The 11642-nt window shown below is 50.2% G+C and overlaps 1 protein-coding gene across 2 annotated transcripts in view; it reads right to left on the reverse strand.

The window, feature by feature from the left end:
- srcap (Snf2-related CREBBP activator protein) overlaps nucleotides 1-11473 on the reverse strand; it is a 33580-nt gene extending 22107 nt beyond the window's left edge. Inside the window, exons 1-9 of one of the 2 annotated variants that reach the window (XM_084485647.1) lie at nucleotides 11293-11473; nucleotides 9697-9773; nucleotides 6371-9225; nucleotides 5028-5264; nucleotides 4407-4592; nucleotides 3983-4123; nucleotides 3273-3468; nucleotides 1850-2019; nucleotides 161-245 (exon numbers count right to left, since the gene is read on the reverse strand). In XM_084485647.1, coding sequence (XP_084341773.1) covers nucleotides 161-245; nucleotides 1850-2019; nucleotides 3273-3468; nucleotides 3983-4123; nucleotides 4407-4592; nucleotides 5028-5264; nucleotides 6371-8449 — 3094 coding nt within the window. In that variant the 5' untranslated portion in view covers nucleotides 8450-9225; nucleotides 9697-9773; nucleotides 11293-11473. Of the gene's footprint in view, nucleotides 1-160; nucleotides 246-1849; nucleotides 2020-3272; nucleotides 3469-3982; nucleotides 4124-4406; nucleotides 4593-5027; nucleotides 5265-6370; nucleotides 9226-9696; nucleotides 9774-11292 lie in introns of those variants that run through there. The other variant, XM_084485646.1, reaches the window with a different exon arrangement.
- Nucleotides 11474-11642: the final 169 nt, after the last annotated feature.

Below are 11642 nucleotides of genomic sequence, written 5' to 3' on the forward strand. Positions count from 1 at the left end.
CACCAAGCAATAGTGGCCCCATGTTAACTAGCAAGATTGGGGGAGGGAATCTTTTGCCACTCCCAAGTCAATTGTGTACATAAGACTTCCAGTTGGGATTTAACTGGTTGTATATATTTCAACAGTGTGAGTACTCCGAGTGAATACTATGACGTCTTACCATCCTCTTCGTTGGCGTTAAACTCCCCGTCTTCCTCCTCAACTGAGGTTGAGTTGTCATCTGAGCCCTCCTCGGAGGCAGAGTCCTGTGAACAACCAGTGTTACTCAACCTTCTAGAAACCAATGCGTCTGAAAAACAAAGCGCAGTAACATCTCGCTTCAACTGAGTGACACACCAAAAACGGAAGAAAAATTGTGTTTTACATGCAGCCATAAAATAACAAGTTATTACATGTAAGCAGGTTGGATTGACCAGTCCCTCTGGAATAATGGCACATTTCCACTGGCGGGTACGCTTCGGACCCAGCACGCCTCAGCCCAGTGGTGGGGGTGCGGTATAGCCCAGCTCAGTTACGGCTCGCGTTTCCACTGCTGCCAGTACCCTTATGGTAGGGCGGGGTTTAAGCCGGACGGCGATAGCCACGGCAGCTACGTAAGCATCGTGATCTCATAGCAGCCCGACACAGTGTAGCCTGCTAATAAATCCAAGGAAAAAAATGAACGCGCAGAATGAACAAAGAGCAACAATGTAAGACGTCCAAGAAGGATGGCAAACTTTTGCGTGACCTTTTCTTCAATAAACGAAGTTTTCGCCGTTATCCAGAAATACCTCGCGGGTACTGTGTTTGTTTGTTATTATCCCCTGTCACACGGAAGGGACGATTCTGTCGGCCAATCAACAGACGGCGTGTGTAGCTCAAACTTGCTGGCACCCTTTCAGGCGTCTCAGTACCCCAACAGAGTACTGCGAGACGAGTACGGCTCATTCCGGGTCACGGCCACTTTTGGAGGTGGAAACTTGACCCGTGCCGCACCTTTGCAGACTGAACCGACCCGCACCCTCCGGTGGAAATGTGCCATAAGAGAAAGTCTCCTTTATCTAGACCATGTCATTCAAACCTGCTTTCATAAAAGAACAAGTTAGTTCATGTAAGCAGGTTAGAATGACCAGTCACTCTGGAATAAGAGGAAATCTCTTCCATCTAGAAACCTCATGGGATACCACCTCAACACTATACTGTTATATGACACACAAACCAGCAATAGCCTTCACATTGACCAGAAATTAGCATGCACACCTCGGCCAAGTCACAATTGGCTACGATCATTAAAAATAATAATTAAGAAAACATTTTTAGTGATATGTGGTCATTGTCCATGTGGATGCGCTCCCTGTCACTAATGTGGTCACTCACACACCTACTCGGTCATGGACAGGCCAAGTCTGATGACAAACAAGCATTTCCAAGAGGAAACAAAGCTCATATGACTGCAAGAATACAATAGTCCCTTTAAAACACTTCCAATTTGCTAGTTCTTCCTTGTATCGCGGGTGTCCAAGACGATTTTGGAAGATCGGTCATGAAATCCCCCCGTTTTGTGAATGTGAAATATGGACAGGTCTCGGCCAGGACCGGTCCAGAAGTCTTGGCGTGATGCTTACACCCCTCTCCTCCCCTTAGGCATTATTTCATGCAAGTACAGCAAATATGTTCATACCATCAGGTTTCAATTCAAGCTCTACATCTGTTGCGACACTCCTACCCCATTCCTGAGACGATGCATTTTTATGCCTTGCACATTTGTTTCCTCAAGCTCTACTCGACGCTATCCCCAACACATGACTTGGCTGAGCGGAATTCATGCGTTCACTCAAGATGGACCCCAGCGTGGTGCCAGTGTTCTTACTGCAGGGCCCTTGAGCATGCGTAGGAGGTCCTCCAGGGGAAGCTCTCCCTCCTGCTTCAGCAGCTCGATCTCCCTCTGCTGGCTCTCCATATCGTTGCCCTCCTGCTGCTCCTCCACGTCGATGGTCTCCTCGTCATCCTCCTCCTCACAAGGAGGCTCAAAGTCTCGGTCTGCAAAAACAGGTAAAGGAACGGTTATAGGGGACCACAGACGCACACACTAAACTGGCATCCAGTCCTACTATGTTATAGCAGAGCTTCTGGGGGAAGCGAGCCTGGGCTGGAAATCTAGAAAAAGCTAGAAAATACGTGGGACGGCTTTAGAGGTATTCTACCAAAGAAAATCCATTTATGGATGAAGCTTTCAGAAGGGGATTTGAATGTGTATATCTACAGTGGTCAGTCTAAACCGTGATAATCTGAAACCTTTGCAGGGAATTTTTTTACAGTTAACTACTGCTGGCCCAGATGGTGTTTACCAATTCTGCACTAAGACTTCCAGTACCAAGAGATCCCCGTCTTCAGTAACATGATTGGTCGAAACAAATATGAAGGGAATGTAATTGAATCGTCCCATTCACCCAGATTTGAGGTTGTCCGAATCTCTCCCTCTCTCTACAACCCTCCTTCTATCCATCTCTCCCCCTCTCCAAATGCATTCCTTATGGTTTAATGGAGCATAATTGGGCCTAGTGGTGGGCTTCAGTTTCCAATGCACAGGCTACTTGTGAAACAATAAAAGAGTTCACCCTGGACGAACCCGGTGGAGCATGCAGCAGAGGAGAAGCTTTCAGCCAAATAACTAATGTCTGGAAGTGGCCTTCAACGACAAGAGTTATGACGGTCGGGCACACGGCCACTGCCCTCCAACATCGGAAGGACGTTGAGGCCAGGTAGTGAATCAAAAGGTGACGGCGGACATGCAGCGGTGCACTGCGACTGGTCGTTTCCCCTTCCTGGCTGAACAAACTCCTGCATCAACCTAATCCCAAAGGCCGTTCGGCTTATCCAACACCGGTTATCACTGGCAGCAGCCTGGAATGACAGGTTAGGCCAGTCCCAGGGTTCACACCTGCATTGCACCTGTGCTGTTCTCCAGGCAAATGTTTGACACATGATCTTCAGACTCAGTTATAAAGCCCCATGCAAAAACACCCTTAGAGAATGGGCAGGATAATGTCTCCTTGCACACTCATAATTAGACCTTGACCAAGCACAAATAGAGACCATGGTTTACATAACCCATTGACTTCTGGGGAAGAGCAAGTACAATATAGTTCTGGATTGTAGCCATGACAACATTTTCCAGTGACTCATCTCCCATTCATTCATCTTCATTCACTAGCAATACCAGGACAACACAAAATCCATCTAATAGGAGGTGATCCAACCAAAACACCCGACGGAGGGAGGAGAATACTCACCACCGTCATCTTCTCCGGCCGCAGGAGCAGCTTTTTTTGGTTGCACCTCTGTGGTCTCCGGAGGTGCTGCGGGGGCCAGGGACTGGCTGAGGAGGTCAGAGTACTTCTCAGTCTGGCCCACGATGAAGTCCAGCTGAAGGTCCAAAGCCTTTTTCCTCTTCTCCTCCAGTCTGGACTGCTGCTTGTACTGCACCACCTTTGTGGGTACAAACGGGCACGCCACGTGAGAATGTAGCAAGATATTTCCATTATTTATTTTTTTTAAGATTTATTTTTTGCATTTTTTCCACTTTATTATAGAGAGAGATAGAGGAAAGTGTGGGAGACAGAGGGGAGGACATGCAGTAAATGACCCAGGCCGGATTCGATCCTGGGTCTCTGCGATTAGGACTGTGCCTATATGGTATGCGCCTTAGCCCAGTGCGCCACCGGGGCGCCACAAGTATTTGTGTGTGTATAATGATGCAACTAGGACTAAGTTGCATCAATGTGTCCGGGTGTGCCCATATGGATTTCATTACACAAGAACAGGATTTTCATACAGCCATACTAAGACTACCGCGGTAGCAGAAAGATTGTCCACGATGCATTTCCTTATTGTTGACAAGCTTTCACAAAAAAAATGCAGCTGTGACTAAACACATACAGGGGCCCCTACATGACAAGACAGCGGTCCGTCGGCCGTGCTTCGTCCAGGACATCACACAAACCTTCTCCACACTGCTCCAGAAGGCCCGGACCTCCTTGGCGATTGAGGAGGCGATCCTCCGGACTTTGGAGTGCTCATCCCTCTTGGCCTTCTCCTCCTTCTGCCTCAGATCCTCGTGGTATCTCATCACCATGCGCACCACCTGAGCACACACACAATGTCGGGATGCGTCATGTTCTTTCTCTTTCAAATACATTTGTAAGGCCCTTTTTGCCAGGACAGTGAAGATAGATCGAAAAATTGTTTGAAAAGAGGGAGGGAATGTAAAACAGGTCGAGAATCAGATTTGGGTCAGCAGAAGGTTCATATGGTTAGCTTGCTAGCACATTAAGCCGAGCGGCCAATTGGTTAATGTCAATGCTCGCATTAGGTAGGTGACAACATAGATGTTTCAGCTTTATTTACAGCAAGGAGGCCTCGCTTACCTTCCTGGCCACCCCTCTCTTCCAGCGCCTCTCTTGGGCAAAGTCAGCAGAGAGCCACTGCATTTCCTCACAGAGGTAGTCCCAGTGGACCTTGGGCCGAACGGGCTCTGTCAGACGGGTCAGGCGCTTGGTGGACCAGAAGCCCTCCTTCTTCAGGGACTGGCTGCGGTGCTCGATGTCTGCTTCCTAAAGGGAAACAATACAGAAAATAACATTTAGGTTTGAGCCAAGGTTCATGGTCGTTATAATTCTTATATGAACACGATATCGGACTATTGGGGGGGGGGGGGGGGGGGTTAAAGATAAGCATGACAATGTATATGCAACCTTTGACCCAGGCTCTCAGATTGTCATTTGATATAGTCTGTTAAGAACCTTTTGAACTAGAACTCATATGCACTAACCTAGTAAAACCATGACAAACGTGTTCACATGAACTAGGTAGAAAATACATTTAAAAAAAAGTCCATTGCAACTTTTATCAAGTCCAAGCGTAATTCAAGCCAAAAGCAACCATTATGGATTGAAAAGCCACCCACACATAAATGAAATAAGTCCCGTTTATCCTTTCCCTGAAGGTGCACAGGTAAGGTGTGTATATGGTCGGACCCCTGCTCTTACATGTTTGGCCCGCTCCGCCATGTCCTTCTCTCCGCGGGGCCGGTGCGGGGTGGTCTGGTCTGCCGGGGACGAGGTGGGGGAGAGGAACTTGCCGTGGGGGCCTCGGAGAGGTGAGGCCCTCTCGTTGCGCGGGGTGGACCAGTCACTGGCCGACGAGGGACCCGGCGACGGGGAGGAGGCGAAGGGCGAGGCAGGGGAGGCGCTGGCCACGACGCGATCCGCTATCCACCGTCGTACCTGAGGGCACAGGGGGGGAGACGGAAGGGGGGAAATTACACCAACACCCCCACAGGACGACAGGCAGAGGAAACAACAATATCCACTGATGATGCTGGAGCACGATGGGAATGTAGCACGATCCGTCAGCGGTGGTTCTTTTTCTTTTGACGGTGGCAGCTCATCCATGCAAACATCCTGTCCTGAATATCTCCCCAATGCCCCTCTCAGCCAATACGTTGCTTCATAAAGAGCGATGATGCAGTATTAGGATGCAGCACAGACCACGCTGTTAACAGCCAGCCAACCAGACTTTCATTTTCTCAATATGTTCACCACCACTCACCTTGACGAACACTACCTGCCTGTCTGTCCTGCTCTGACCATGCTGGAAAACACACAGGACTCAGCATGCAGCTAACTTGATTCTTAATAAGAATGATAACATCCCTGTCCACATCCACAACATAAATGAGAACTGCATACTATAAAAGCAATGAGAAGTGGGGGTAGAATGGTCAAGTATAAAACACTTTTAAACGTTACACTACCATTGTATAGTATGTAACGTAAGAGTACTGTTGTATTTTTCGCAGTTACATATACAGGTTTTGTCATATATAAACCATGTTATAAATACCTAACCCTGTGACACCCAGTCCAAAAAAAATCCTAACTGTAATGTGGACAGGGTGTTACCCTTTGGCCAGGACACCTCACCCTGTGTGCCATACTGGCATGCAACGCCATAATGGCTTTGTGGATCATTTAGGCCTGGGCGATATGACTGAAAGATAATTCTAATGACCTAAAAAGACTAGGAATTACCATGCTGGATTTAAACACTTCTGTTTAACACTTTATGACCTTCCACTGTTCTTCATTGATAAATACTCCAATGTTTAATAATAATAATTTATTGTTTTATTGCCCAGGCCTAGGATCATTGCATGCGTAGTTTCAGTGGAAACATCCAAACTGACAGCAATGTATACACAAGGTGGCTTCAGGTCCAATACAGCGTGCTAAAATGTGACACAGTGCTTCCAAGTTCCTGCTTATCCCAACTATGTGAACTCCAATAAAAATCAACCTAACCCTAACCCTAACCAACATGTTCTCTTTACCTGGTGTGCCGGGCTCGGAGTGGTCATCCCGTAATCCGTCTTGTCGCACTCCGACTCTTCCTCCTCGTCGCTGCCCTCCTCTGCACTGCTTGCCTGGCCCGAAGCGGGCTCCTGGGACGGGGCCTCCCCAGGGGAGCCTTCCTGCTCCATCTCCTCACCCTCACAGAGGAAGTAGGACTGGTCATCAGGACGCTCATGGGCAGTGAGAGAGGGGGCCTTTGCTTCCACCGTAGCCAATGATACGCTGTGGGGCTGGGGGAGGCTCGGAGCGGCGGTGGTTTCAGAGGAAGCAACATTTAGTGGTCCAGGTAGCTGCCTCCCTGTCGAGGGTTCTGCCACAATTAAGGCCTCATTGTCCGAGTTGCTTTGAAGGGTTGCGTGGCAGGCGTTTTCAGTTGTAGGTTGGCGCAAGGCCTCGGTGGAAGGTGCTGTGGCGGGTGATCTGTTGACAGGACGCTGGGCCTGACCACTCTGGCAGAGAACAGTCTCTGGTACCGGGTCTGCGAGCGAGACGGTCTGGGGAAGGCACTCTTCAGACACTGGGCCCGCCCGGAGGCTGTGGGCGTTGGCAAGAACGTGTTCAGCAGAGTTCTGCATCTCTGACACCTGTGACAAAACAGAAGGTGTCTGTGCGAGGAGGGGAGACTTAATGTGTGGGAGGAACTTTGGATTTACGGCGGGGGAGGCAGTCTCTGGTGTGGCGGCTCTGCTCAGAGTTGATTTGTCTTTGGTCCCTCCGCCTGAAGAAGCCCCACAGGCCCCAAACTGCACGGCGTTTACAACAGTGACATCTGGACACTGTAGTGGATCTGTCTGTATTGAGACAGCGAGCGACGAGTCCATAGCCACCTCCTCTGGGATAACCAACCGCACGGGAGAAACGAGAGCGGCGGAACTAGCGGATGCTTCTGTTCCACCCATTTGAAGAGCAGGGGCCCCCACCTCCACCGTGTATGACACAACAGCGTCGGCCGCTAGACATGTGGCCAAGGGGTGCTCGTTGGTGGCCGTCTGCTCCGCCACAAATAAACCGGGTGCCGCAGCGGCCCTGACGACACACAGCTCACTCATGCCGGGCACTTGGACAGCCTGACTAGCGTCTAACACTAGGCGCGAGCCCAGGGCAGCCGTGACGGGGTGCGAGATGGAGACGTTGTGGCTCATCACTTCGGAGGCCCCCGACGAGGGGAAGGCCTGCTGGGAGATCAGGACGCCGTCGGTGTCGCTCACGGTGCAGAGGGGGGACTCCATGTGCAGGCTCAGACCCTCTTTGCCCGGGTACTCCTCAGAGTGATCCAGCAGCGCGTTGAACAGGTTGACCTCGTAGCCCGGGGAGTGGGGCTGCACGGTGCTGCTGACACAGATCGTCTCCTCGGCTACGCCCTCCACAAGGCTGCAGATTTCATAGACAACGGGCTGGGAGTCCAGCTGGAGGCCCTCTCCATAGAGCTTGGGCTGGCCAGTGGACAGGTCGTTGACCACGGAGGCCTCGCAGATGCTGCCGTCCTCCTGTTGGACCAGGTAGCTCTGATTGACATGCATCTCCGACCAATCCCCACCGAGGTGGGACGGGTCCCCGACGATCACGATCCTCTGAGTGTCCGACGTAGAGATCTGGTCCGCCAGGGCAGTAGACCCTAGTTCAACAAACCCCTCTGCCTGGCTGGAGCCCGCTGGGTCCGGGTGGAGGAGGTGGGGTGTAGAAGGGGGCTGTATTTGCAACGCAAAGCCCGCCGACGTGAAGGAGACTACGCTATAGGTGTCCATGGTGCCGCCGCTCTCCACTGGCTCCACCTCGGCTGTGCTGATGGAGGCGGTGCTCTGTTCATCACCACAGGGCTCCGCCCCAGACGCTGTTTCTCCCGGCCCGGCATCCTCAAGTACCTCCGATGAGGGAGGCTGAGATAGTGTTTGTTTATGAGCGGTGTCAGAAAGTTCCGTGGCGTGCTCTCGTATCCCGACCGACATGGATCCAACCACTCCAGTCGGTTCCCCGGCACCGTTGGGGCCCTGGCTGATGATTTGAGGCTGCGATGTCGGGGCGTCGGTTTGTTGGGCGGCCATTGTGGACTTCTCCATAACGGCGTCCTGGAGTGAAAGGTTTGCAATGCAGCGTTGGGGGTCAGGGGAGGAAGCGCTGGGATAGGGTGGAGAGGGGGCTCGTGGGAGGTTGGCTGTGATTGTGTGCTCTCCTCCACAGAGTGACTGGTCTGGTCTAGTCTCTGAGTTATATTCCAAAGTGTCCCTGGCTGAGGCCACTGGTCCCGCCTCTGCCTCTGTAATAACCAGCAGTCCACCAGCCTCTCCCGCTGGCTCGGTCTGGGTTTTACTACACTCTGACCAGCTGATTTCTGTATCAGTTTGTAACCCGTAGTGGAGCTCTGGCCCTGTGACGTCAGTCTGTATGCCTGACGAGGGTGTAGGAGGTGGAGGCGTGAGGGGAGGGGGGCTCCTTTGCAAGCCAGCAGCGGGGCTGCAGTTTTCAGTGGGGGGTATTGGAACGGTGCCTCCACCTTGGACGCTCTCCGAAGAAGCCTCGAGCCCCTCTTCTGGAAGCCCTTCCTCAGAGCCTTGCGAAATAGTGTGGGGTGTGTTGGACGCAGGGTCCCTCTCCGCACCAAGGGCCGCTGGGTCGTCGCTCTCTGGTGTGGGCAGCGTGGGCGAGTGGACGAACAGCGGGGCTGGGCAGGGGGCAGCTGCGACCGGCTGCGGGGCATGCTGAGGTGACAACCCAGCCACATTCTGTGCAGCCAGAGGGTCGACACCTAGCACATCCACAGCCGGGGGGTCGTGCCGCTGCACCACCTCCCCCCGGGAGCTTCCTCCCCCTGCGCCGCCTCGGCTACACTCTGCCCCTGGGGGAGGAACACAAGGAGGGGATCTGGGTCAATGGATCAGACTGACATTTTGCATACAATATGTGGATTAGTTGAAAAAGGGAATTATAAAACAAATCTCATAAAAAAGGTAACCTATTATATTTTCCAATCATGTATGCATGCACTATCGCTCTTCATAAAAAGGTGAACGTCAAAACTGAATTGGGAGCAGCAAGTGTTTGTAGCATAATCAACCCAAGTAGTACACATCCCCATTCATAAAAATTCTCATTGACCAGCCAAATCGGCATGTTCAGAAGCAAAAAAAATACGTTTAGGCATACACTTTAATAACACACACACACTTATTTATATATTTTTTTTTAAAAAGGGACAATGCACATCAATTGACATTTTTAGTTTACACTCAAAATGTAAATGTGCCATAGTTAGCAGAAAAGCTCATTTTCATCTGTAGTCACACACACACACACGGCAATGTCTTACCTGTCTGTGGTGTCACACACAGATCTTCTGTGCTTTCTACTTCCAGGATGCTGACATTAAGATCCCCTCCACATATTCTAAGGAGACAGAAATCAAATGGTTGGAATGAACGTTACCTCTATTTACAAATTGGCAACTTGTATACCTCAGCCTTCTCAACAAAGCAACACATTAGCATGCTAACAGGCTAGTAAAATTACATGCTTTTGGGTGCCACTGCCAACATTAATATTGTTAACTCCGACTTCAACATTGAACCACTTGCTGTGAACCAAACCCATCGGATTATGAAACTACTACATATGTTCCCGTGCCGGGCGGAAATTAATGTCACATCACGCGAATAACACTGCCGCCCAGACCTGTGGATGTCTTAGCTAGCCGATGCTACCGAGAAGTAACGGACATTCATGTGGTCTTGCGGGACTGCGTGGGCACCGGCGTCCCGGTCATTATGTCAGTAGTCTGAGAAAGGGACGGACACGGTGGCCGGAATAGCGGTACGCTTTGTGGCGGTTGTCACTTCGGGACCGAGGGGGTCGTGCAGCACGCGCTCCCCGAGCTAAACCCGGCGGACTGCGCGCGGGCCTTCGGTCATTCATTGCTCTCTCGTCAATGCGAATTATTATTCATTGTGACTTGCGTCGGGAACTTGTTCAAAACGTTGGCCACCGACGACAAGATTGTTTTATTAGTTGTATGCAATAACAATGACTTGTCGGATCATAATGGTTATTAGAAAATAAACAATGTTCGTTGTTTACTGTTGCCTCGATATAGTCTGACCTGCCCCTAACCTGGCCGTATGCTTAATGTGTGAGGCTTAAATTGGTTAAATGAACGTTACTGGGGTTGTCTTGTGAAGTTAGCTTGCTACTAGCGTGTACAATAGCCTACACTGCTGGACTGGCATCACTGGAAAGATTGCTAACTAGCAATCCGAATAGTTGGTAGGTGCATTCATTGTGTGCGCAGGCGCCTTATCCTGCCCGCAATTATGTAATGCTGATTCTCGCTATAAGACTTGTTTATGCCGATACATATGAGGAGTTATTTTCTCATTTGGACGGGAACACACGAAGAGTCGCATTATAAAGCCGCTTTACCATGCACGACAGAAAGGAACAATCGCTCGTGACGTCATTGCGTGGGGGTCAAATCTACAAGTAAAGAATCACCTTAAAACTATTTTTGCATTAATGGAAAAACGCACTGTATACACGAAAAGGGTCCACATAAAAAAAAATAGACATACATTTTAAAGTTTCATATAAAATTTGCAACGATTACAGGGGTGTCCCGGGGGGGCTAACGACAGCCCACAGGTGCCTCTTTTGCATTGACCAGAAAGGGGCTGTCAATTCAAGTTGGTTGAGAATGAATACCACTGTTCTGTTGCTGCGCCGAATCCTTATGGGCCACGTCCCAGCCATAGCATGATATTAATTGTACGTTTCTCATATTCAATAAAGGAAAAGCTGTAGTGCAATACAGTCGATAGTGTCCCGCTTCTGTTTCACCCCCTTTAAAGACCCCTAACTTCCTTTATGCCCCCCCTCCTCATTCTCATGGCCGCCATCTTAAGTTCCCACCTACCTGAAATTTCCGACCAATTTTCTTTTACTAAATTCTTGTTGAAGAAGTCGTCATCCGCATGAAATCGTACTCAATCCGTAATGCTAATAATCCAAACTGTCTCCCGGTACCCAACGAGGTACAAGTAGGTATCTGAGAAGAAGTTAAAATACGGACCGGGAGAGAGTGGGTTCGGCGCAGAATGTAGCGATTGCGGGGAGGAGACTTTACGCAGCGAAATGGTGGAGGACCGCTGCTGACAAAGTGCTGAACAAAGTAGGATCTCGCGAGACACAATCGAGCGCGGCAGTTCAATTGTGTTAATTTGCTGCATCTTCTGATCAAAACCGAGAGGATCCAAGACACAACCA

Source organism: Micromesistius poutassou, assembly GCF_964030765.1.
Source record: "Micromesistius poutassou genome assembly, chromosome: 21".
In the NCBI taxonomy this organism is placed as follows: Eukaryota; Metazoa; Chordata; class Actinopteri; order Gadiformes; family Gadidae; genus Micromesistius; species Micromesistius poutassou.